General features: G+C 54.4%; 4 protein-coding genes across 4 annotated transcripts in view; 1 reads left to right on the top strand and 3 right to left on the bottom strand.

Annotated features, from left to right (window-relative positions):
* Positions 1–1,177: 1,177 nt before the first annotated feature.
* Positions 1,178–7,429, bottom strand: LOC137911106 (myelin regulatory factor-like protein). The gene is made up of 23 exons (XM_068755525.1): positions 7,357–7,429; positions 7,046–7,139; positions 6,887–6,948; positions 6,454–6,772; positions 6,188–6,373; positions 5,922–6,117; positions 5,674–5,750; positions 5,493–5,603; positions 5,274–5,367; positions 4,944–5,144; positions 4,763–4,871; positions 4,578–4,687; positions 4,380–4,507; positions 3,673–3,819; positions 3,522–3,590; positions 3,364–3,410; positions 3,117–3,275; positions 2,880–2,927; positions 2,717–2,801; positions 2,531–2,605; positions 2,290–2,401; positions 1,526–1,597; positions 1,178–1,415 (listed from the first exon to the last, which is right to left on the bottom strand). The coding sequence occupies exons 1-23, from the start codon at positions 7,427–7,429 to the stop codon at positions 1,323–1,325; spliced, it is 2,667 nt and encodes an 888-aa protein (XP_068611626.1). The 3' UTR covers positions 1,178–1,322.
* Positions 7,430–9,786: 2,357 nt separating this feature from the next.
* On the top strand, positions 9,787–12,356 carry tymp (thymidine phosphorylase). Its single transcript, XM_068755374.1, has 9 exons — positions 9,787–9,901; positions 9,973–10,175; positions 10,241–10,339; positions 10,410–10,539; positions 10,606–10,724; positions 11,081–11,243; positions 11,694–11,921; positions 11,998–12,138; positions 12,214–12,356. The coding sequence occupies exons 1-9, from the start codon at positions 9,787–9,789 to the stop codon at positions 12,354–12,356; spliced, it is 1,341 nt and encodes a 446-aa protein (XP_068611475.1).
* Positions 12,357–12,634: 278 nt separating this feature from the next.
* lsm8 (LSM8 homolog, U6 small nuclear RNA associated) lies at positions 12,635–13,574 on the bottom strand. Its single transcript, XM_068755293.1, has 4 exons — positions 13,450–13,574; positions 13,176–13,216; positions 12,968–13,095; positions 12,635–12,876 (listed from the first exon to the last, which is right to left on the bottom strand). Exons 1-4 carry the CDS (start codon positions 13,478–13,480, stop codon positions 12,786–12,788), a joined length of 291 nt encoding a protein of 96 aa, XP_068611394.1. The 5' UTR covers positions 13,481–13,574; the 3' UTR covers positions 12,635–12,785.
* Positions 13,575–17,563: 3,989 nt separating this feature from the next.
* grip1 (glutamate receptor interacting protein 1) overlaps positions 17,564–25,382 on the bottom strand; it is a 12,347-nt gene continuing 4,528 nt past the window's right edge. The window contains exons 2-26 of the mRNA XM_068755036.1: positions 25,074–25,154; positions 24,693–24,828; positions 24,479–24,624; positions 23,827–23,910; positions 23,662–23,737; positions 23,429–23,574; positions 22,890–23,037; positions 22,632–22,810; positions 22,378–22,515; positions 22,139–22,288; positions 21,882–22,068; positions 21,662–21,807; positions 21,480–21,560; positions 21,311–21,380; positions 20,825–20,970; positions 20,615–20,759; positions 20,394–20,533; positions 19,843–20,046; positions 19,612–19,765; positions 19,469–19,504; positions 19,263–19,377; positions 18,481–18,591; positions 18,268–18,384; positions 18,056–18,202; positions 17,564–17,881 (exon numbers count right to left, since the gene is read on the bottom strand). Coding sequence (XP_068611137.1) covers positions 17,564–17,881; positions 18,056–18,202; positions 18,268–18,384; positions 18,481–18,591; positions 19,263–19,377; positions 19,469–19,504; positions 19,612–19,765; positions 19,843–20,046; positions 20,394–20,533; positions 20,615–20,759; positions 20,825–20,970; positions 21,311–21,380; positions 21,480–21,560; positions 21,662–21,807; positions 21,882–22,068; positions 22,139–22,288; positions 22,378–22,515; positions 22,632–22,810; positions 22,890–23,037; positions 23,429–23,574; positions 23,662–23,737; positions 23,827–23,910; positions 24,479–24,624; positions 24,693–24,828; positions 25,074–25,154 — 3,401 coding nt within the window. The remainder of the gene's footprint in view (positions 17,882–18,055; positions 18,203–18,267; positions 18,385–18,480; positions 18,592–19,262; positions 19,378–19,468; positions 19,505–19,611; positions 19,766–19,842; positions 20,047–20,393; positions 20,534–20,614; positions 20,760–20,824; positions 20,971–21,310; positions 21,381–21,479; positions 21,561–21,661; positions 21,808–21,881; positions 22,069–22,138; positions 22,289–22,377; positions 22,516–22,631; positions 22,811–22,889; positions 23,038–23,428; positions 23,575–23,661; positions 23,738–23,826; positions 23,911–24,478; positions 24,625–24,692; positions 24,829–25,073; positions 25,155–25,382) is intronic.

The raw sequence follows: 25,382 nt of genomic DNA, 5'->3' as shown, positions 1-25,382 counted from the left end.
GTCCTGCAGGTGGAGCTAGAGAGCGGGTTCGTCCTCTGGCGAGCATCAATATCGAATCAATCATCTTGATCGGTTGATCTCTTTCTGCTTTAGTTGTGTGACTAATTAACAGTTTCCTGTTCGGGGTCTCAAATATATGTAAATATGAGCGGACCAATCAGAGCGCAGGAGAGAGCTGATTGAACGTGGAGATCTAGAATCTGATTGGATAAAGGTGAACGGCGGCTGATGAGGTTGGAGGTCCTCTTGCTCCTCCCTGAACAGGAAGTGTACGTCCGTTAGCTTCCAGATTAGCATCGCTAGCAGCAGCACAGTTTAAAGAGGACTTTACATTTAGAAGTAAACAGAGCTATGATGTCATCAGAACGTTTCCTCCAATAGCAGGACTGTTCATCATCACGCTGGGAACCAGTGGAACCAGAGGAACCTGTGGAACCAGAGGAACCAGTGGAACCAGAGGAACCAGTGGAACCAGAGGAACCTGTGGAACCAGTGGAACCTGTGGAACCTGTGGAACCAGTGGAACCAGTGGAACCTGTGGAACCAGAGGAGTACTCACCGCTTGCTGGCTGTCCATCTCTGAAGCGTCACCTTCGTCTCTGCGGAGACTCACACTCCTCCTCAGGTGTTTCTGCTGCACCTGAATTAGTCATGTGTGTGTGTGTGTGTGTGTGTGTTCACACACACTACCAGTCCTGCTGGATCATCCTGACTTTGATGACATCATAAACGACCAACCAATGGGACGCAGAGGCTCCTCCCAGCGGACATGTCATCATCAAATCAAGATGGACGCAGCAGGATCTTAAAACCTTTATTAACTGTCATTGAGATGCCTACGGATGTCCTGATTGGTCGATTCCCATTAAAGACTGAAATATCAGAGATCCAAAATCAACTAAACTCGCAAATACTTCAAATAATCCCCAGCCATCATCATCATCATCATCATCATCACTCACACACTCATTGGCTGCCTGGCGTTCATTCTGACAGATGAAAAGCCACCGACCAATCAAACACTCTTGTCTGAACATGTCTTTGCAGCTCCGGAGCGCTAACCCTCCGCGGCAGCAGGGGGCGCCGTGAGGACAATCATCGACATGGCGCCGCGCTGCGTGCTGGGAAAGATTTGTGTTGGTCAGCGCTCCTCTGTCCGCTTCCTGTTGTCATGGATACGTCCACTAGAGGGCAGCAAATGGTCAAACGCCGTATCATCTTTCGTTGCGTTGTTTGTGTCAACGATCTGAACTGCGGGGCTAAAATCAACAACAACAACAGAGGCTCCGCCTCTCCCGCGATGTCACCCGACTGATTTCACTTTAAACGTCTAAGCAGCGTCTGTAGAAGTGGAGGTGGTAGTCGGTGAACAGCGCCCCCGCGTAGTGATGGTCGGTACTGCAGTCTGCTTGACCCTGCCGAGAAACACAAGCATGTCATCGTCCAATCAGACGCCGTGTTCCTGAGTCCTCAGCCAATCAGGAGAGAGGTTCTTCTCCTCCTCTGTGAAATGAAGGATTCTTACGGCCACGGCAGAGCGGAAGTGATACCAGCTGTGGAAGAGGCGAGACACGTGAAGCGGCCATTGATGTTCTCCCTGCAGAGAACACGGGAGAACACGGGAGAGACACGGGAGAGACACGAGAGAACACGGGAGAACACGGGAGAGACACGGGAGAGACACAAGAGAACACGGGAGAGACACGGGAGACACGGGAGAGACACGGGAGAACACGGGAGAGACACGGGAGAGACACGGGAGAGACACAGGAGAACACGGGAGAACACGGGAGAACACGGGAGAACACGGGAGAGACACGGGAGACACGGGAGAACACGGGATAACACGGGAGAGACACGGGAGAGACATGGGAGAACATGGGAGAACACGGGGGAGACACGGGAGAGACACGGGAGAGACACAGGAGAACACGGGAGAACACGGAAGAACACGGGAGAGACACAGGAGAGACACGGGAGAGACACGGGAGAGACACGGGAGAACACGGGAGAGACAAAGGAGAGACACGGGAGAGACACGGGAGAACACGGGAGAGACACGGGAGAGACACGGGAGAACACGGGAGAACACGGGAGAACACGGGAGAACACTTTTACCTTTGTTCTCCTGGATCAGGAATATTATTCTTTCCACATTTTATTTATTCACAATGAATAAATTATTAGTTTCTACTTGATTTGCAGATTGAGATTATTGATAAGCTTTTAATTTTCTCTGCTCAAAGGTCACACGGATAGAAAGCGATCGATCAGCCGATGATCAATCACCTGAGTGTTTGATGGGTATCTGCTCCCAGTGAGGGCATCCATGTCCAGCAGGGCGGCGCAGGCGAGAGACTCCTCAAAGTCACACAGGTGGACGACCAGCAGCTCCGTGGAACTACAGGAAGAAAGCAGCAAAACTACAAGTCAGCCGCCGCCTGTCTAGCAGGCTAGCAGGCTAGCAGGACGCCACAGTGCTAATCAGCGTGCACACGTTAGCGTAGCCCGCTAACGTAGCGGGACCTACTTCATGATCAGGGTGATCCTCATGTTGACCGGGACAAACTGGCTGATGGGAACTCTGTAGGTGAATCTACCTGGTCTGAAGGAAACGCAGTGACACCTGTCAGCCGCTACGCCGCTTACATGCTTACTGCTAGCTTGTTTGCTGTGCGGGGCGTTGCCCGTTCACACAGCCACCAGGTGTCCTTACCCACATTCGTGTCTCAGGCAGTATTTGCTGTCGATCAGCTGCTGGTTTTCTTTAATCGTGAAGGACTGGATGGTCGTGTTCGTCCCTGAATCAGAAGTGTTAGCTCACATTAGCATGCAGCTACTGCAGACAGGGGGCGCTGGGCGCCTGCATGAATACTTACAATCGCTAGCTTGTTTCAGTTTGCGATAAAGTTTTTCTCTTCTTATGTCTGTAAATAAAGAACAAAGTAGCACAGTTAGCTTTAGAAGAGCCGAGTAGATAGATGTAGCAGGTAGCTGTTAGCAGGTTGATGCTAAGAGATGACTGATAGCATGTGGTTAGCTTTAGTAATGAGAATACAAGTGAGTGTGATGTATTGTGTAACTGAAGCTATTTCTACTCGTTTGTCCCTCTGTACCGGTCACGTTGGACGCTTGTCCCCCTGCTGGTTGGGTTCTGTTGGGCGCGCTGCTGCCCCCTGCTGGCGGGGGGCAGCAGTGCACCTGGTCGCAGTACAGCAGGTGGCAGAAGTCGACGTCTGGAGGCCAGGGACCAGCTGGAGAGGTCGGTGGGACGGCTGGAAACACATTCTGATTAATGATCAGTGACATCACCAGGCGTGTGACATCACCAGGCGTGTGACATCACCAGGCATGTGACCTTACCTGTGGTGCTCCAGGTGGGCGTCTGTGGAGGAATTGAACTGCCGGTACTGGGAAGACAACGGATCATGGGAAAATGACTCAAACGGCCTTCTTTTGGGGGGGGGGGGGGGGGTAGGTGAGATAACCACGTGGCTGTAGGGGTGTGGCCTACTGTTTACCTGTTGCCCGGCGACCCCTGCTCTTTGTCCTGAATGGTCAGCAGGTACAGAGCGCTGATGGAGATGATGCTGCAGAAACACTCGCGCCGTTAATGATTGGTGAACGTGGAGTTTCTCTGAAGCGACGACAGGAAGTGACATCATGCCTCACCAGAGCGCCATGGTGGCGAGCAGCGTGAAGACGCTCGCCTGGAAGGCTCTATGCTGCAGACACTGGCTGCAGCAGAGAGTCCAGCCGTCCCTGTCCTCAGCCGTCCTACAGGGGACGGAGATGGGCGGCGGCGCGGCGTTGTGTCTCCTGATGGACAAATCAGATCAATCACGGTTCTAATCAGTGACATTATTGATTACATAGATCAAATCAGAGACGACAAACAAGTAGTCATTCTAGAAAAGTCCTGAAGTGTGAAGGACCAGAACAAAGATGGAGGGATGAAGGTACGGCGTGATGAAGGCACGGCGTGATGAAGGCACGGCGTGATGAAGGCACGGCGTGATGAAGGCACGGCGTGATGAAGGCACGGCGTGATGAAGGCACGGCGTGATGAAGGCACGGCGTGATGAAGGCACGAGGTGATGAAGGCACGGCGTGATGAAGGCACGGCGTGATGAAGGTACGGCGTGATGAAGGCACAGCGTGATGAAGGTACGAGGTGATGAAGGTACGGCGTGATGAAGGCACGGCGTGATGAAGGCACGGCGTGATGAAGGCACGGCGTGATGAAGGTACGAGGTGATGAAGGTACGGCGTGATGAAGGTACGGCGTGATGAAGGCACGGCGTGATGAAAGTACGGCGTGATGAAGGCACGGCGTGATGAAGGCACGGCGTGATGAAGGCACGGCGTGATGAAGGTACCCGTCGCAGCTTCCTGTCCTCCTCTTCCTCCCGTTCCAGACCTCCAGCTCCTGGATTCTGGTCTCCAGGTCGTCGGTGAGTTTGGACAGCTGCTGCACGGCGCCCACGTTCTCCATGAAGATCTGCTCCTGGAGGCGGAGCCGGGTCAGGATCAGTCAGCCAGCCAGCCAGCCAGCCAGCCGGCCAATCAGCAGTCACCTTGTCCACCATCAGGAAGTTGTGGATCTTGTCCCCGTCCGAGCAGCGGACGTCTCCGACGTCCTTCACCGCCGACGGCAGCAGCCGCTTCACCTCCTGAGCGATGATTCCTGAAACATCATCATCATCATCACCATCATCACCGCCAGCAGCGTGGCTCCGGTTGCCGTGGCGACGCCTCCTACCGGTCTGGTGGGTCCGGTCGATCCCCATGCTGGAGGCGAACTCCGGTTTGTAGTCGTACTCGACGATTCTCATCTGAGTGATTCGCTTCAGCTGCTGCTCAGAATCCACCTGAGAGAGAGACACGCCTGAGTCCAGGCCACGCCCTGCTGCGGAGGGGGAGGGGCTGCGTGATGTCATCACCTCCTGAATGTTGTCCTTGGCGCGCTGGTCCGACGGCTGCATGACGACGCCCATCACCTTGGCGTTGCCGCAGACGACCAGCGCCTCATCGGGAGAGTCCGTGTTGACGCCGACTCGGCCGTGGCAGACGACTGCGTCTTGCTGTACGCCGCGCTGCCACACGGTGTCGCTGTCGAGCTCAAACTGACCCGGGCTGGAGGCCTGAGGAGGAGAAACCGGTCTGAAGGGTGTGAACCGGTCTGAACCGTCTGAACCGGTCTGAACCGGTCTGAACAGTCTGAACCGGTCTGAACCGTCTGAACCGGTTTGGTTGATGGTTTCAGCCGTTACCCTGACGATGATTCTCTCTGACACCAGGGCCGTGAGGAGGAGGGTCTCATTGACTCCCACCGTGGCGTAGAGACCGACCACCATCTGAAAATATCTACAAAGACACAGGCAATTGATTGATTGATTGACTGACTGATTGACTGACTGATTGATTGACTGACTGATTGACTGATTGATTGACTGACTGATTGATTGACTGACTGATTGATCCCGTCTCACCTCTGGTCAGGGTTGGGTTTCCCTTTCTTCCTCATGTTGTTGACTGTTGTCTCGCTGAAGTGCAGCCGTCCCAGCGTCACCCTGGTGATCTTCCCACTGGGCAGACTGACCCTGGGGGGGGACCGGCGTTACTGGTGGACTGGGATCCAGGTCTGGACTGGACTGGTTCTGGGGTATCTACCTGATCGGGTGGAAGGGCTTCTTGGTCCGGTCGGGCTGAGACTGCTCGATGGTCACCTGGTGGCCCGGAGACTCCAGCTACGAGGAGACACAAAGGAACACTGGGCAAACCGGGGGCCCTGGGCAAACTGGGGGCGCTGGGCAAACCGGGGGCCCTGGGCAAACCGGGGGCGCTGGGCAAACCGGGGGCCCTGGGCAAACCGGGGGCCCTGGGCTGCGATCCATTCCACAGCAGGGTTAGACTCGCACCTTAACCCCAAAGACCTGAATCAGGAAGTGGTCGACCCGCTGGGGCCCGCTGGGCGTCCTGGCGTATTGTGGTTCTGAGTCCATGGCGACGTGAACCGTGACCTGGAAGTGGTTCTTCTTCTGGCACACGAAGGCCTCGTCGGCAGGCGAGTAGACGAAGCCTTTATCGGTGTCCACGTGGTAGGCGGGGGGACAGCTGGGACGGAAAAGACACGCCTGTTGGTGAAGACAAAGCGCGTCCAACATGGGCCGGTTTCGGGACTCACAGGGTCTGGTAGCTGCTGCTGTACAACGGGCTCCAATGTTCTGGTCTGTACTGGTCCCAGGTCAGCAGCTGGTAGGATCCCAAGCTGCTGCCCCCCCCAGGAGCGTTGTCCCCGCCCCCACAGGGGGCCACCAGTCCTGCCGATGGTTCCTGGGACCACCTCCTCCTCTTTTTGCTGTCTGCAGAGCTGAAGCGGGAGGAGACACGTCAGGTTCTGATCCAGTTCCACCTGGTGGCGCTCACCTGCTGGGGCGATGCTGTGCTTACTGGGTGTGTGGCGTGGAGGTGGGCGTGGCCAGGGCGCAGGACGCGGTGTAGCTGTTGGAGGGGGGCGGCGATGGTGAAGGAGGTGTCGGGGGGGCGGGGCCCTGTGAGTGGCGCGCGGCCGCCGGTCTCTCAGGTGAAGCTCCGCTGTTAATGACGGCGTTCGTCAGGCCCAACCCACGCAGCTGATCATGAGTCAGCACATCTTGGTGGACGGGGGCGGAGTCTCCATCCTTAAAGCGGCAGGACAAAGAGTGGGCGGGCCGTTCTGTTGGCTGGAACACTTCCTGGTTTGTCCAATAAGCGTGCTTGTAGGTGAAATCTACCAATCAGAGAAAGGCGGCGCCTCAGCGGTCGAACAGCTGGCTAATGCTAATGCTACTGTAGCAATTAGCTTCCTAGCATGCTAAGTGGCGTTGTTCTGTGTGAACGGTACCTGGGATCTGTGCAGGTGAACACGACTCTGAGCTCGAGTCAGGAGGAGACTCAGGGAGCATGCTGGGAAAAAAAGCACATGATTTGATTAGACTCCACCCTCAATGTGTGACATCACCAGGAGCGTCTCAGGATGCTTTAATGTGTGGGCGTGTCTTACAAACTGCTGGGGTCCATCTCACTGCTGAGGTACCGTTCCAGGATACTCGTATCCACGGCAACAGAACTGTCGAGCACTTGACTCACATCCTGACCTAAACACACACACACACGCGCGCACACACACACACACACACGATGACATCATAACTTCCTGGAATCATAAATCTTCTCTTTATCCTCTAGAACCCAAAGAACCGCTTGTCTCTTCCTAAGATCGGTAAAACGTTCTCCGGGCTTTGGCGAACCTCCTGGAGGAGCTCCTCCTCCCTGACCTCTGACCTCTAACCTCCGACTCTACGAACGGCTCACCGTCGAAGAACTGCTGCAGCGCCTCGTTCTCTCCCAGCACCTGGAACGGCGGTCGGTTCCCTCCGGCCTCCATGCTGCCCAGCAGGGGGCGCCACAGCCGTGGATGGGGGCGGGGTCAGGGCGGTCCCAGCTGCACACAATCAATCAATAAGCTGTACGATGAAGACGTACTGACGCTCAGCAGAGATGCCTCTGTTATTATGGTCTGTCGTCTCAGAAACGATGACCTCACAGGTTGGGTGGGCGTGGCTCCAGATGAATCGTTGAATGAATGAATTAAAAGTTGGAGTGTTTACGTTGTTCAGACGTTTAACATCATGTTTCTGGGACCAGAACCAGAACCAGAACCAGAACCAGAACCTGGATCAGTCCCTTTAGACCCCGCCCCCTGCAGGTTTAGACGTTCTGAGGGAAACAGCAGCGCCGGGCTGAAGAACATGAAAGGGAATCGTTTCTGTTAATGGTTAAACCCAATCGAAACACTACGAAACAGCAAAGCATCATGGGAGTCGGTGTCTTCCCGGTGAATCCAAAGTGATCAAGAGCTGGAAGGGAAAACAACGAGAACCCGACGTCATGCGTCCTTTGATGTTTGGTTTGGACCCGACGTCGATCACTTCCTGTTCTGTTCTCAACCTCTGACCTCACGCAGCCTGTTTGTTTTATGTTTAGGAGAAGCTCTGCAGGGTGGAGACAAAGACAGCATCCTTCTGGTGACGCGTTTGGGCCGGAGCTCTGGAACCCGGCTGTCGATCCAGATCAGACCTGCCAGGACTCTATTGATCTACCGATCAATCATCACTCAGATGATTAAAGGCATCAGGCAATCTAATGCTAGCTCGACGTCCTGGAGCACACACACACACACACACACACACACACCTGTGCGTCGCGCCAAGATGGCCGCCAGTCGATCCGCGGCAACCTCTGAGTTGATCCCACCTGTCGGGCCTCAGGTATGATCCATCGGGGGCCGATCCGGGTTCAGGGGCGACACCTGCAGCAGGGCGGCGGTTCCTCCGTGGTTCTTGCGGCGGTTCCTTCGTGGTTCCGGTCAGCTCTCCGTCGGGACGCTGGTGCCGTCTGATCGTCTCCGTCTGCAGGTGAACTTTGAGCTTTGGGCAGGAGAACACTCTCCTGACGCAGGTGTGTGAGGTCATAAATCAGTCACCTCACAGGAACACACGCCTTCGTGCAGCGACGCCAGCGAGGATGCTTCCTGACTGATCGATCAATCAATTGATCGAGACTTCCATCCATTAATCAAGCAATTAAACATGAATTAATTAATGGACAAACCTTGAAGTCTCAAACAACAATTGATCCTGTTAAAAATATCCGAACACAACTGAACCAATCAGAGCAGAGGAGCGAGCTGATTGTAGGTTGGATCAGCCAATCGGCATCAGCTGTGAGTAACTGGACCTGAAAACACCGACTCCTTGAGCGGACAGAGAGAAAGAACCGAAAGGTGCAACATGGAACAGTAATAACAATAACAGAAGCTAGCTGCAGCGCTATGCTACAGCGTACGCCCTAAGATAGACGCTAGCTGCAGCGCTAGGCTGTAGCGTATGCCCTAAGATAGACGCTAGCTGCAGCGCTATGCTGTAGCATAGGACCTAAGACAGATGCTAGCTGCAGCGCTAGGCTGTAGCGTACGCCTTAACATAGATGCTAGCTGCAGCGCTAAGCTGTAGCGTCTGCCTTAACATAGATGCTAGCTGCAGCGCTAGGCTGCAGCGTAGGCCCGAAGATAGGATACTCAGACGTGTATCTGGAGTGGATACTCAGACGTGTATCTGGAGTGGATACTCAGACGTGTCTCAGGAGTGGATACTCAGACGTGTATCCACTCCTGATTTGTGTAAACATAGACTTTGGTTGGACTTTGTGGAGACAAGTCCAACCTCCTGCCTGCGCTCCCATTGGTTGAGCCACGGAGCTTATTTAACCACCAGCTGCCGGGCGGGGCCTTCGTGGACTGAACTCCTGCTCAGGTAGGTCTCGGGTCTCCCCCTCTTCTCTGTTCTCTATTCATCTGAACGAACTGCAGACAGGAAGACGAAGACAGGAAGACGAAGACAGGAAGACAAAGACAGGAAGACAAAGACAGGAAGACAAAGACAGGAAGACGTCCGGCGTGAGCGTGGGTTCTAGTGGACCCGTCCACCACGGTAAGCCAGAGCAGCAGTAATCAGACTGAACCAGTTTGTCTCTGACCTTTAACCCGATACCTGATCACCACCAGCTCGGTGAAGAATCCGCTCCAACCAGGAGGGGGCAGCGTGGAGGCAGCGTGGAGGCGGCCTCATCCAGAGAAGAAGAAACAGAGGCTGTCGTCGGAGGGAGGGAGAGATAGTCATTTATGCTGTTTGGTTTCAGGTGAATAAAGTTTTGGTACTTTGAATCCATCCATCCGGAGACACGATGTCGATCCCAGATCTGATCCGGAAGAAGAGGGACGGACAGGCGCTGAGCGACGAAGACATCCGGACCTTCATCCAGGCAGTGACCAGCAAAACCATCCAGGACTGCCAGACAGGTAGGCCCCGCCCCCTGGCGTCACCGATGACGTCACCCATGACATCACCCATGACACCACCGATGACCCAGGCTCGATGCTGATGGCCGTCTGGCAGAAGGGAATGAATGACGCTGAGACCGAGACGCTGACCAGGGCGATGATGTCATCAGGAGAAGTGCTGTCATGGCCGACGGAGTGGGCGGGGCTTGTGCTTGACAAACACTCAACAGGAGGGGTGGGAGATAAAGTCAGTCTGGTGTTAGCGCCTGCGCTAGCTGCCTGCGGCTACAAGGTAAGCAGCTGATCAGACACGCTCAGCACTCTGTGATGTCATAACCTCAGGGGTGTGTCTGCCAGGTGCCGATGATCAGTGGGCGGGGCTTGGGTCACACAGGTGGAACTCTGGACAAACTGGAATCAATTCCGGGATTCAACGTCAACCAATCAGCAGCACAGGTTTGATTTATTATTCATATTCTATCAAATAAAGAAGTAAACAGAATATTGATCGTTATTTACTCTGTAGATCGTTGACCTCCTGACCTCAGTGGGCTGTTGCATTGTGGGTCAGACAGAAACGCTGGTCCCGGCGGACCGGGTCCTGTACTCCCTGCGGGACGCCACGAGCACGGTGGACAGCATCCCACTGATCACTGGTACTGACCCGGTTCTACGGAACCCCCAGAACCGCTGCAGTGTTTGTGACGGGCTTGTTGTTTCAGCCTCCATCATCTCAAAGAAAGGGGCGGAGTCTCTGTCAGCGCTGGTGCTGGACGTCAAGGTGGGGCGCAGCGCTCTGTTTAAAGACCTGGAGTCCGCCAAAGAACTCGCCCAGTCTCTGGTGAGCAGCCAATCACGTTGCGTCCTGCTGACCTCAGCCAATGGCCGTGCTGGTTAGACTGGTCATGTGACCAAATCATCAAAGGCCGACTGAGACGGAACAAAAGGACCAAAATGTCTCTTTATTTCCATCAGCAATAAAAGCATAGCATATCATCAGCGTTAGCATGACATCATCAGAGTTAGCATGACATCACCAGCGTTAGGATGACATCACCAGCGTTAGCTCCACATAAGAGCGGATCATCTGCGTAGAACAACACGCTTCCAGCTCCATTTGATCATCGAGCACATTTTAGCATTTATTTATTTTTAAAATGAAATGAAATGAAAAATAACGTTATAAAATGTTTTCAGGTGAATGTTGGAAATCGCCTGGGCATCCATACGGGGGCAGTCCTCACCTGTATGGACGCTACGATTGGTCGATGCGTGGGCAACAGCCTGGAGGTGATGGAGGCTCTGGAGGCGCGAAAGGGGCACGGACCCCATGACCTGCTGGAGCTGGTCACAACTCTGGGTAACGATGCTCCGCGGCTCCCTGAAGGCCGTCGTTAGCTGATCAGGCTAATGTTAGCATTAGCATGCCGGCCATTGCTGTGATGCTACAGCCACAGAAACAAAACAACAGCTGTTGTGAACGGTCGCTATGACGACAGTTTCTTCAATAGTAACATTCTTAATTTCAGGGCGAGGCAGACCGATAGGTCAGCGGTTCAAATCTCGGCCCAGTGGGCGTGGCACTCGCCCACTGGGTGGTGAATGTGAGGCTTTGGGCACCATGAAGGTGTAGAAAAGGGCTACAGTCCATTTAGCATCTAGCTAACCACACATGCTAACATGCTAACTCCTTTGGGAACACGGTGAGTAGTTCAAGGGGCGTGGGACAGTAGAACGCTGCTGCGATGGCTTCATCCATCCAATAACCAAAACGCGATCGATTATTGGGAATCTGGTCGTGTTTTCGCAGGCGGCGTGCTGCTGCTGATCAATGGCTCGGTGTCCGACCTATCAGAAGGCAGGAAACAGATTTCCAACGCTGTGATTGGTGGAACTGCTCTCTCCAAATTCCAGGCCATGATGGAGGCTCAGGGCGTGGCCAATAATGTGGCCGGCACTCTCTGCTCCGCCCACACAGATTATTACAGCGTCCTGGGAAAATGTAAATATCAGGTGGAGCTGGCGACGCCCGCAGACGGTAAAAACACCAACGCACGAAGTATTGATCCTCGATCTGTAACCTGATCACCGGAGCTCCCCATGTCGCGCTGCAGGCGTCGTCCTCGACGTCGACGGCTTGACTTTAGCCGAAGTTCTGCAGAAATTGGGGGTGGGGCGGTCAAAGGTTGGCCAGCCTGTCAATCACTGTGTGGGGGCGGAGCTACTGGTGTCACTGGGCCAGAGGGTCCAGAGAGGTGAGGTGGCTGTGGCGATGCTTTCAGGGACAGGCTCCTGCTGAAAGCTTGATGGCGTCTCTGTTCTGTCTGCAGGCTCCTCCTGGTTGCGGCTCCATTACGAGGACCCGCCTCCGTCGCCAGACCAGATCAATCGATTGGAGAACGCTCTGACTTTGGGATCACATGATGAAACGCGACACACACACAGTTCGGTGAAAGAAATGCTGCTCCCGTAGGAACACGCACACGAGTGGGGGCTACTGGCGCTAACCGTTAGCTACAGCCTGATGGATCATGGATCACATTATTGGTCAGTAGCTTTAGCCTTAGCTTAGCATAACTGATTTAACACTAGAACGAGCATGTTGACCGCTTTCAACATTTGCAACGTCATGACTCGTTTTAAAATAAATAAATGTACCAGTAGGATCCTGACTGTGTGTATATTATTATAACATTGTTTTATTACGACCTCGAACGACCGCAGCATTCACAAACAGGAGACAAGCGAGGCTGAAGCGTTAGAAACTGACATTTATTATTCAAGGCAGTGAGAGAAAGTAAAAAAATAACCCAGCATCCACCAATCGATCAATATCTCCATTTATAAAACACACAGAAACATCACGGCAGGAGTCCGTTGGTCACGTTGCCATGGCGACAGGTCAGTGGACGACGGAATTGAGCGGTTCGGCCCTGATGTTTCCTAAATCCAGCGTGGAGTCGGCCTCCTCGTCGATCTCCCCGATCACCGCCCTGAAACGCAGCAAATCAATAATCCACCGATCAGTCCGGTAGAGAGGCAAAACGGCGACGCCAGATGTTTGCGGGGTCAAAGGTCACGCACACGTTGTCTCCGCGGACGATGTAGAGCCCCAGCACCACCTGCTCCACCCCCTGGCCGGAGCTGAACACGCGCTCGTGGCTCTCATCCAGGATCAGGTTGATGGTCTGATCGAAGCCCTTCAGAGTGCCCTGCACGCGCACACGCACGCACAGTTCATCCACAAAAATAACGTTTCTAGTCTCAGTACTTTTATTTACACTTAACTCACCACAATCATCCGGCCGTCTGACGTCACGATGGCTACGGTACCTACACACACAGTCAAAGAACAAAACAGCGGATAGATAATAACCCGATAATAAAGACCGATATTAATAACCAATATAAATACTACGCATGTGACAGAAACAGCGGAATACACCAGGACGCCCCTTAAATGAACACTTAGCACCGTTAGCTGCGAGGCGAAGCTAAGTAGCATGCCTCCATTCATTCAGACGAGCAGTTAGCACGTTAGCTAGCCGGAGGCCGACGCAGGATACGGTTGATGTAGCTCTCCAGGGCGGTAGACATGCTTCCCGGCGGGCACTGGTCCAACAGAGAGCTCCTTCCTTCCGCCGGTTCCGAACGCGACGGAGAAACAGCAGCAGCTGCTAGCAGGCTAACACCGGACAGCGGAAGTAAAGCGCCGCCGCGTCACTTCCGGTTAGTGGTTCAGCGGAAACAACCTGTTAGGTTTTCTTTTCATACAATTACACTAAATCGTTCATATAATCCTGAAACTTATTTGCCAAACCGGATCGTCTTTCTGACATGCTTTAAATAACTTTAAGTTGAACTCCGCCTTGGCGCAGTGGGTAGCGCAGTTTGTACGTTCTCCCCGTGTTGCGTGGGTTCTCGTTGGCTGAGTCCATCGGGGCCCTGCAGTGAGCTGGCGCCTAATCCAGGGTGTACTCCAGCGGGGATAGGCTCCTACTAATACTAATAGGCTGTCTTGTTTCCACCAGCAGCGCTACTAGTGCTATAGTTTACGTGTTTATATTAACTTTTAATAAAAAGTCCAGTCGTCCCAGCAGGTTCTCATCTTTATTGTTGCTCAGTAGTCGTCATACAAAGGAGGGGGGGGGGGGGGGGGGGCAGTGGTTCCGACAGGACAAACAGCAGGAACGTCATGCTACCAAAGTATTAAATTTGTACAAAAATACTTTACAACATCCCTGTTCCTTTAAAGAAAATACAGTTTGGTTGGTGAAGCTACATGAAACTAAACTGACGTATTATTTCACAGTGAGTGTGTGTGTGTGCGTTTGTACAAATCCCTGCAATGATACACACTCTCTCTCTTTCACATGCACGCACACACACAGTATGTATGGCTTTACGCGTCACTCTGAAGCCCCTCAGCGCTAACATTTAACAGCGCTAATCACCGGGCTAGGCTGTTTGATGTAGCTTCTACCAATGAGTGTTAGCTCATCGGTATTTTGGCTGTGCTTATCATTTAATTGACTAATTACTGTAATTGTGTACTGACCATGTAGTACTGTGCTAGCCCGGCATTATCCCTATGCTAGTAAGTGGCTTTGTGATGTTAACAGATGCTAGTCCCATGTTAGCTAATTCCCAGCTGCACACCCGCATTAGCCTTGCCTTCGGAATGTGTTGATCACTGAGTTAGCTGTGTGCTAAAATCACCTCGTGTTAGCCAGGTGTAATACTAGCAATACGCAAACATCTAGGTTTGCTAGCAGTATGTTAGCTGTGTGCTAACTAGGTGGTAAACATTTTTGCTAGTTGGCGACCATAGCCACAGTTAGCCTTGTGCTGCTTGTGTTAACCCTCTACTAACCACACGTTGGGCTAATTATGCGTTCTCGCTAGTTTATACGGACCAAAGGCTAGCGCTGCTTCAGACTCGTAACCGTACACTTAACGAGGTTTGTGACAGTGTCAAACAGCCAATCACAGCAAGCCTCACAGACACAGCCAATCACAGCTCTCAGCTAACGGTCGTTTAAGTGAGGAAGGGTTTCCACTGTTGGGTGGTCCCAATGGAGGGCTCTGATTGGCCAGATTAGTCAACTCAGACTGAGGTGAGCGCACACACACACACACACACACACGCACGCACACAATTACAGGTTTCCTGTTATTTTTTTCATGCGTCATCGTCATGGTGATGCGGCAAACGTTTTCAGGTTGATGGTTTCGATGCGAAGCGACAAGACTGAACACATTTTAATCTATTTTACATCTTTTCAGGTTCAGTCTCCATGGAAACAAAGAACAGACAAACAGAAAACCGACAACAGTCAATCATAAAACACATCGATTGATTAGCATAATAAATCACCGTTACTGGGAGTGTCAGGGAGGTCAGGGGTGGGCATGCGAGGCCTCTTCCTGGGAGGTGATTGGTCAGGAGAACCAACCCCAGGTCGGCATGGAAGCGGTTTTATCTTCTCCTGATTGGTTCCAGCCAATCAGCTGATTCGTTCAGGATTGCCACCTGTCTATTGGTCAAGGGAAGGAGGAGGAGGTGGGGCCAAGCCAAGACAAGGAAATAAGTTGGGCGGGGCTTAACTGGCCTTGTGTTGAACACACACTCTCTCTCTCACACACACACACAGAACACACACACACACACACACACACACACACGCTCTCTCTCACACACACACACTCACACACATACACACACACACACACACTCAGACACACACACACACAGTGTGGCCAGTCCACCAGGTGTAAACAGACAGTAGAAAAAGATTCTTATTGAACTGCTCAGTGTCGTCATCATCATCATCATCATCATCACTCTTCCAGTCTCTGCCTTCCTTTGAGATGCTCCGATCAGAATCAGCTGACCTTTGACATTAATTTGTCCTTTTATCTGCTGTTTTATTCTAAGACCCGACTGCTTCTGCCAAACAGAACCAGAACTACGAGGAACTCTGGGTTCTCACCAGGTCTGAAGGACTCTGAACCTTTTCAGGGTTGGGTTTAGAGGACCGCTCCACTGCCGGAGGAAGGAGAGTCGGACCCAGAGGGCGAAGGCGGGCCACCTCCTTTTCTCTACAACTTTCTGAGGCGGTGGAGCTCCACCTGCTGGACATTAGAAGGAATGCAGGCTGAGGGCTCTTCTGCATCGATTAGCGGGAGGCTACAACCACGTGTTTGAGTAAAACGAAGGCCACATCTCAAAATGTAGACTCCTGTTTAGTTTTCTGAAGGTTTACGAGATCTCACAAGTCCCTCCCCTTTTAGCTAAGTAGCCTGGGGGTACCGTTGATGCTAAACAGCGAGAACGTACCGACACTCTACAAGTAGTCAGGTTGGGAAGTCTAACAATCTGCTACTTGACAAATCACGATGGCTGCCTGATTTTAGCCGCTAGCTCAAACTTCCCAAGTCGTTAGCGGACAGAACTGAGGCTAAGCTAGCTGCTTTTGACTGGATAGATTGGACATGTTGGCACTTTAGAGACTTCAGCTTCAGTTCTCGGCGCTGCTTGAACCGTGTTCAGCCCTGATGGCAGCCACCATTTTAAATCCAGCCAGGCCTCGGCGGCTCGAAACACGCCGAACTCGGTGCTGAAGCGAGTCAGGTCACTAAAAAATGGGCTCAGATCAAAGAGTATGTCCCAGTCTCTCTCGCCGATTAGCATAACGGTGGCTGTTGTCTGAAACAAGGACATATCAATATCACAAAGAGCAAGACTTCAAAGAAAGGTTAGCATGCTACAAGCTAGCTACACATTTATAGGTTTCATTTAACGTACCCAAATTTGAGCAGCCACACCCAATAGGTACCAGTACTACCAGTACTACCAGTACTACCAGTAACGCAGGTGAGACCCAAACCCGGTGCCGCCCAGAGACCTGCTGGATTGGACCGCTCCTTCCTTCAGTCCAGATACAGAGGGGTCGCAGCAATATTCTGAGACTTTGACAGAAATCACAGTGGTGGGTTCTAAAGGGTTCTAAAGGGTTTCTTATACAGGAGTGGTTCTACTGGTTTCAGAAGCAAAACCAGTCCATAGATGGTACTGGTTTGGACAACCCAAAGAGTCTAATCGGAGCATCCCTAGTCTCCAGAGTCCCGTTAGTCCCTTTAGTCTTTGTGCTGCCAGAAAAAAACATGGTTCTGGTTCTTGTAAAATAAGGAGCCTCAGTTCTAGAACCAAGTAGTGGTCAGTGAGGGGTACCCCGAGTTCTGTGACCACTGAGACGGTGAACAAGAACCACAGATTTGTAGACCAGCGGTTGTGACCCTGGCTTCCATTGGACCAGTGGTTCCGTCAGCGCGCGGACGAGGAGCCGCTGAACCCAGATGTCAGAGTTCTGGGCTTAAATGGCATCAGTGGCCGTAAACTGTCGCGTCTTGACCCGGTATGACCCGGTAAGACCCGTGACTCCGGTGGGACCGATAGAGTCCGCTCTGCATCCAGCCACGACGTTCAGACCGTCACAACAGAACCAGTACTCCAGTGGGCCCAGTGGTTCTGGTTCCAGTATAAATGAGAGGGTCGCTCCAGTGTGCTTTCAAGCTGCTTCAGCAGTTCAAAGGTCAACGTTTCTGTACAGGGTGGATAGCACCATAGGGGTCCACTCTGAACCGGTTCTGGACCACTCCAGGCTGCTCTGGTTTGGGCTATAAGGATTTGTTGTTCACCTGACCCAACCCAATCCCAACGCCGAGCCCCGCCACGAGCCCTTCTCCTGGTTGGCTCCACCTGATCGGCCCGCTGTCCTCTCCCTGGCCAATGGAGAGCTCAGACGGCCCCGCCTCACTGCTGATTGGCTGAGGGGAGTTGCTGCGGTTGGTGGTACCGTCAGCGTGATTGGCTATCAGGGACATGGAGGGGGAGGCGGGGTTCCGGCTGATGACCAGCTCCAGACGGTTGGACGACTCGGCAATCAGCGGCACGACGAGGCAGCAGTCGAAGTCTCTGGTCCGCACGTGGTTGATCTGAAAGATCAAACGGTCACTGTGGGCGGAGACTTGAGGGACGCGCCTCCTTCCATCGTCCTATTAGCAGCATCGAGCTAAAGAAGCAAGCTTGCAAATTCACCAAACTAAGATGGTGGCCATTAGCATTTAGCTCACCTGCTAGCCTGTCTGTAGATATTTGTGTTTTTGTACCTGTAGTATTCGATCGTAGGCCCGGAGACCCCCCAGCGCCGCCGGGCCGCCGAGCTGGATGCTGCTAACGTAAACGCCACGGTCCAGCAAGCCGTCAGAAACGCTGAAACCAAAGTCGTCCAGGTCAGACGCCTTCTCCAGAGTCAGCTAGAAACCCAGACGCACGCCGTTAGCACCACGGAGGCTACATCAAACGCTTCAGTAAGAGTCACCTTGTGGAGCTCCACAGGGTTCTGGTTCAGGATCTCGTTCACTTCCTGCCTCATCCTCCTCATGGCAAAGGCTCGTCGCTGGGGGTCAGAGGGCAACGTGTTCGAGCGAGCCGTCACCTACGGGAACGAACGGGATCGAACGGGATCATTCTTCAAACGTTCACAGGCTAGCCTGATAGCATTAGCTGCTTCACCTGGCGTACCGGGGCTCACCTGCGGTCTGGTGTTGCTGCGTTCCTGGAAGCTGGCCTGGCGGCCCAGCGTGCTGCGGATGGGCCCGGGGTCATGGTTCAGACTGAGGCTGGAACCCGACATGATGGTCGCCTGCAGACAGCGATCGAAGACTTCAGGCAGAGGCAGCCAATCAAACGGTCCGAGCGAGGTCACCTGTGAGTTCGACCTTTCACCACAGGTATCGTGATCAAAAGTCGTAGATCCTCGACAAATCAGACACATGCGTGAGCCGCGAAAACAAACCATCATCAGGCACAAGCTCTCCCAGCATGCCTTGCTAAAACTGCCATTCCTGGTGCAACATGACTCTGCCCTGTGATTGGCCAGAAGCTCGCTGATGTCACAGCGACGTAACCGTGATTGTAACCGGCTGCTGAGTGCAGTTAGAAAGTCATTCAAGAGGACAACGCTGAAGGAGAGAGGAGGAGGAGGAGGAGGAAGAGGAGGAGGAGGAGGAGAAGAGTTAGTGGTGAGGAGGAGGAGGAGGATGCCAGAGTGAGGAGGAGGAGCAGAGTTAGTGGTGAGGAGGAGGAGCAGGAGGAGGAGCAGAGTTAGTGGTGAGGAGGAGGAAGAGGAGGAAGAGGAAGAGGAGGAGAAGGGTTAGTGGTGAGGAGGAGGATACCAGAGTGAGGAGGTGCGTTTCTTCTCCAGACTCCTGGAAAAGAAGGGGTCGTTTTTTTCAGCTGCACTTCCAACACACTGATACTAATACTATCATTACTACTACTAGTACTACTTCCGCCTGTGACGGTACTACTGACCTCCAGCTCTCTCAGGATGCCGCTCTGGCCACAGGTCTCCAGGTCCTCCAGAGCTTGAGACCAGAAGTTCTCCTCTTGGTCCGGTTCTGTCCCGTCGTGGCCCACAGAAAACCTGAGGACAGGTGAGAAGGTAACCAATCACAGACCAGGACCAGTGGACCAGAGGTGAGGGTTAGTGCTGGAGGAAGTGTAAAGGTCAAAGGTCGCTATCAGAGATTAGGCCGCTGGGTAGAACAGACGCTCTGCAGACCCGTTTATCTGTGTTTGTTTTTAGCCTGCTAGCATGTTAGCATCAGGCTAGTTCGTGCGTATTGTCCCACAGATCACCTTTGAGCCAATAATCTCTCACCCTCCGAGAGGTGGGCGGTCCCACTCGTCGTCACTCAGGCCGAGGTCTGACAGTGGATTGGCTCTCTGCCGCGTGGAGGAAGATGATTGGCTGTTGGTCGTCTTGGCATTGTGCCACTCGTGGAAATTATAGGGAGATTGCTGAAAGGGCGGAGCTAGAAACAGAAACGCTGGATTAGTCTCAGGTGCAGGAAGGTCAAAGGTCAGGTGATCATGGGAGTTGTGTGACTACCCGTCGTGGTGAAGCTGCCGTCCATGTTGGATCCATCCCACGACTCCACGGCGCTGTCCACTGACGGCAGGGTGCTGAAAAGTCTCTGGCTTGACAGAGGTGCTACCATGACAACAGGCTCCTCCTCCCCATCCTGGTGCTCCTGGTCAGTCCCTGCCCCTGGTGACAGGCCTGGACCAATCACACAAGACTTCGGGCTCGACACTACCAACGAAAGAAGAATCGCCTCGTTTCAGTGTGTGGACCCGGACTCTTTCCCGCGTGGCCCTGCCCGTTTCCCCGCGTGGCCCCGCCCATTTCCCCCCGTGGGCCCCGCCCCGGCCTTACGCTCGCCCTGCTTCTTGATCTTCAGGGTGACCGTTTCCCCACGTGGCCCCGCCTGTTTCCCCGCGTGGCCCCGCCCATTTCCCCGGTGGCCCCGCCCCGGCCTTACGCTCGCCCTGCTTCTTGATCTTCAGGGTGACCGTCACCCCGGCCCGTTTCCCCACGTGGCCCCGTCCGTTTCCCCGCGTAGCCCCGCCCGTTTCCCCGGTGGCCCGCCCCGGCCTTACGCTCGCCCTGCTTCTTGATCTTCAGGGTGACCGTCTCCCCGGCCTGCTGCAGCAGGCTGATGGCTTCGCTCAGCGGTTTCCCCTTCAGGCTGTTGCTGTTGATGGCCAGGATCCGATCACCGACGTGGATTGCCCCGGTTCTACAACACGGAGCAAAACCGGGGTCAGGACCCCCTCGGAGGATCAACGGTGACCCCCACCTGACCTCTCAGGGGGCGTACCTCTCAGCCAGCCCGCCCTTGCTCAGCGACGAGATGACGATGGGGTCGAAGGGTTCCTCGGTGCCCGAGATGGTGATCCCGAGCGGCCCGCCATAGCGCTGCAGCTCCACCGTGTAGATGATGCTGCCGGACACTTCCTGTTCGTCTGCAACAAAGGCCGAAACATTAGGACACGCCCCTTCGCCCCGGGGGCGCTGCCGGGGGCGCTACCGGAGTTGTCTTCGTCTTTGCGGATCTTCAGCTTGACCAGCTCCTCGCACTGCTGCAGGATCTGCACCGCCTCCTCCATGGAGCAGGTCTCCACCCGGACGCTGTCGATGGCCAGCAGCTTGTCCCCCAGCTCCAGCGTCCCCGTCCTGGGGAGCGGCGTGATCACATGAGCGTGTGTACCTGTGTGTGTGTGTGTGTGTGTGTGTGTGGGTGTGTGTACCTGTGTGTGTGTGTGTGTGGGTGTGTGTACCTGTGTGTGTGTGTGTGTGTACCTGTTGTGTGTGTGTGTGTGTGTGTGTACCTGTGTGTGTGTGTGTGGGTGTGTGTACCTGTGTGTGTGTGTGTGTGTGTGTGTGTGTGTACCTGTGTGTGTGTGTGTGTGTGTGGTGTGTGTACCTGTGTGTGTGTGTGTGTGTACCTGTTTGTGTGTGTGTGTGTGTGTGTACCTGTGTGTGTATCTGTGTGTGTGTGTGTGTGTGTGTGTACCTGTGTGCCACGCTGCCCTTCTTGATGTCAGAGATGATCAGAGGGTCACCTGGCGTCCTGTTGGACGGCGCTGTGGACACAGGAAGGTGAAACAGAGCTTAGCCGCAGGGGGGGGACGGGTCGGGACGCTCCCGGTCGTCGTCCCCCCCCCCCCCCCCCGTCCACCTACAGCTGATGGTGATTCCCAGCTCCACTCCGGGCTTCTTGGGAAGTTTCACATGAAACGTTCCTGAACTGGGAACGACGGACTCTGAGAGACACAAACACCCCCCCCGTGAGTGACCCCCACCCGAACCGGCCCGGAGGTCGGGACGCGTGCGTGTGTGTGTGTGTGTGTGCGTGTGCGTGTACCGGCCACGTCGAACTCGATCTCCAGCGTGAGCTGAGCCGTGATGGACGAGTCCCGCAGCAGCTGATTGGTTTCCTCCAGGGTCGAGTCTTCGGTAGGAACTCCATTTATGGTCAGTATCCTGTCACCGATCTGCAGGATTCCACACCTGGACAGACCATCAGCAACGAACAGCTGTTCACCTGAGCTAGCGGGGCCAGCGTCAGAGCGTGATGTCATCACCTCTCAGACGGGCTGTCGGGGTCGATGTAAGCGATGAGCGGCGGCGACGACAGCGTTTCCGTGGCGAAGACTCCGCCCTGCAGTTGCAGGCCGAACCCCGTGATTCCGTCGCCTAGCAACACCACCTCTGTGGTTTCCGTGTGAACGACTTGACCAGCCAGACCCACGGTGCTGGACGCCAGAGACACTGACGGACAGACGTCCAGGTCATTTCTTCAGTCAAAGGTCAAAGAGCGGAGGTCAAATGTCAGACTCACGGGAGCTCTTGAAGTCCTTCTTCTTCGCCTTCCTCCTCATCAGCGTGCCCCGTGGACTCGTGGGATACATGTTCCTGGGCAGGGAGCTCATGTTGAGGGACGAGAGACTATAGGCCGACATGGAGCCGGGAGAGAACGAGTGGCCGAGCGCTGCAGAGAGAGAGCGAGAGAGCGAGCGGCCATGAGGAGGCGACCGACCATCAGACCGGCGCCACGCTTCAGAGAGAGGGCGGACGTACGAGGGTTGTTTGTGTGGCGGTTGTGCGTTCTGGCAGCTGATTGGTCAGGGTGGTACGTATTGTAGTGGTAGGGGGGGAGGATTGGGGCGGAGCTTCCAGTCTCCCAGGGAAGGGGGCGGGGACTACGCTGCACCTTGACTGCACGCACACAGAGGAGGTGTACAGGTTAGGTCAGAGGTCAAAGGTCAGGCAGCAGCGGTGATGTCAGTGTTCCTGTCGTGGTGCGTTTGGGGTCCCGGGGCGTCGTCGCGTACCGTGCTGCGGGGCGTTCAGGGCCGGTCGGGCCGGTCGGGCCCGGTGCTGAGGCAGGATCTCCATGCGGACCGTCTGACAGGAAGCCGACAGCAGCTGGGTGGCCTCGGCCAGAGAGCAGAACTCCATGGACCGCCCGTCCACCGACAGGATGTGGTCCCCGGCGTGAAGCGCGCCGCACCTGCACACAGAACCGGCCCCGGCGTCACGGGCCCGGGCGCTAACCAGAACCAGAAGGAGGTCCAGCAGAACCGGCGTACCTGTCTGCTATGCTGGCTGGCTTCACCTTATCGATGACGATCACCTGCTTGCTGCAGAACATGGACGTGGACAGAGCCACGCCCAGGCTGGAGCCGGTCGCCTTGGCAACCTCCACCAGCAGTGGCCCAGATGCCGTGGCGACAGAGTCTGGCCGAGGAGAGACACGTTGTTACATTCAGCGTGGAGTTCCACAGGGGTCAGTGCTCAGCCCACTAGTAGAACCAACAACCCGACGCTCACTGACCCATCACCGACCCGTCGTACGTAGAACCAACAACCCGCCGCTCACTGACCCATCACCGACCCGTCGTACGTAGAACCAACAACCCGCCGCTCACTGACCCATCACCGACCCGTCGTACGTAGAACCAACAACCCGCCGCTCACTGACCCATCACCGACCCGTCGTACGTAGAACCAACAACCCGCCGCTCACTGACCCATCACCGACCCGTCGTACGTAGAACCAACAACCCGCCGCTCACTGACCCATCACGGACACGTCGTATGTAGAACCAACAACCCGCCGCTCACTGACCCATCACGGACACGTCGTACTCGAGCAGCAGCGTAGCTTCCTGTCCACACTGCCTCAGGATGCTGGTGGCCTCTGATAGGCTGCTGCCATGGAGACGAATCCCATCGATGCTCAGCAACCGATCGCCCGGTTTCACAGTTCCCTCTCTGGAGGGGGACAGTTTCAGAACAGAAGCTCCCAGAGGACAGAGCGCCTCCAGCTGGACGGCAGGGGGACAGCAGGGGGACGCTCACCTTTCAGCCGGACCCCCGGGACGGACGTTCGTTACGACGATTGGGCGAGACTTGTTCCTGTCGTCATTGGAGCCTCCTGCAAACACACGACGTCATGTGTGAACACACACACACACACACACACACACGTACACACACACACACACACACGCACACACATCTCACCTCTGATGACAAACCCAAAGCTGTTTCCTTCTTTGAGAAGCGTCACTTCAATGTTCTTGAACATGACCCCTGACCCCTGCACCGCTGCAACCAAAAGTACACACAGTATCAGTGCTACAGTCCTACGATACTAAAGTATTACAGTACTACATTCCTACATACTACAGCCCTACAATACTACAGTATTATGGTACTACACTCCTACAGCCCAACGATAGTACAGTCCTACGGTACTACAGTCCTACGGTGCTACAGTACTACATACTACAGTCCTACGTACTACAGTCCTACGGTGCTACAGGTCTACGGTACTACAGTCCTACGTGCTACAGTCCTACGTACTACAGTCCTACGGTGCTACAGTACTACATACTACAGTCCTACGGTGCTACAGTCCTACGGTACTATGGTACTACAGTCCTACGGTGCTACAGGTCTACGGTACTATGGTACTACAGTCCTACGGTGCTACAGGTCTACGGTACTATGGTACTACAGTCCTACGTACTACAGTCCTACATACTACAGTCCTACGGTGCTACAGTTCTACGTACTACAGTCCTACGGTACTACAGGTCTACGGTACTATGGTACCACAGTCCTACGTACTACAGTCCGGTCCCCCTCGTAGGACTCCTGCCGTACTACTTACAGACCGGCGGCAGCTCGTACTCGACCTCCAGGACGACCCGCTCGCCGACGTTCTTCAGCAGACCGATGATCTCGTCGTGTCTGAACTTGGCCAGGTTGATGCCGTTGACGGCGCGGATGTAGTCGCCCACGTTCAGCTGGTCACTCCTGCAACGGCGTTCCCGTCAGTCGGCCTCGTCTGGACGGGTCACGGAGGCAGATCAGCGACGCCTTACCTGGCGGCGATGCCTCCCTGTCGTAGGTTCGACACCCGGGGCTTCCCGTCTTTGTCAATGCCGCCGGACACCGTCAGTCCAAGCGTGGTCCCTTCCTTCTTCGTCAGCTCCACCAATGAGCAGCCCCGAAACTCGTCTGCGTCACACAGGAGCACCTGATTGGTCGGTTATTCAGCACAGTCACCAAATGATGAAGTGGACCAAAGTTCTGGTGTTCTGAGCGGACCGGTTGACCTCCAACATTTACCGATGAGTTCTAAGGACTTAGTGGGTCTGTTCAGGAGACAGCGTTCCTGCTCTCATCGCTCTAGAACCAAGAACCAAAAGAACCACGGCAACAGAACAACATGGAGTGGGCCGTCGTAGCAGGACGTCTATTACCTGGAATGCTCTGTCTCCTGATGGCCAGAGCTCCATCCGAGGGTCGCGACCCGGCGGAGTGTTTGGTGTACGGCCCGTCATCTGAAATACACACCAGCAGAATATTTGGAGTCAGAACCGGGTCCAGGCAGGCTCAGATGTAACCGCTTCCTGGACCCGGTTCTGAATGTCTCCCTTTCAGCGTTCAGGTTTTATTAGAGTCTGAGCCCTGAAGGGGTAGAACCATTTCACCTACAACTGAACAGGAAGTTCCTGTTTACAGGAAGTCCAACAGGAAGTCCAACAGGAAGTCCAGCAGCAAGTCCAACA

Source organism: Brachionichthys hirsutus, chromosome 22, assembly GCF_040956055.1.
Source record: "Brachionichthys hirsutus isolate HB-005 chromosome 22, CSIRO-AGI_Bhir_v1, whole genome shotgun sequence".
NCBI classification, from domain to species: Eukaryota; Metazoa; Chordata; class Actinopteri; order Lophiiformes; family Brachionichthyidae; genus Brachionichthys; species Brachionichthys hirsutus.
The sequence above is the reverse complement of the archived record's forward strand: the minus strand, read 5'-3'. Positions and strand labels throughout refer to the sequence as shown.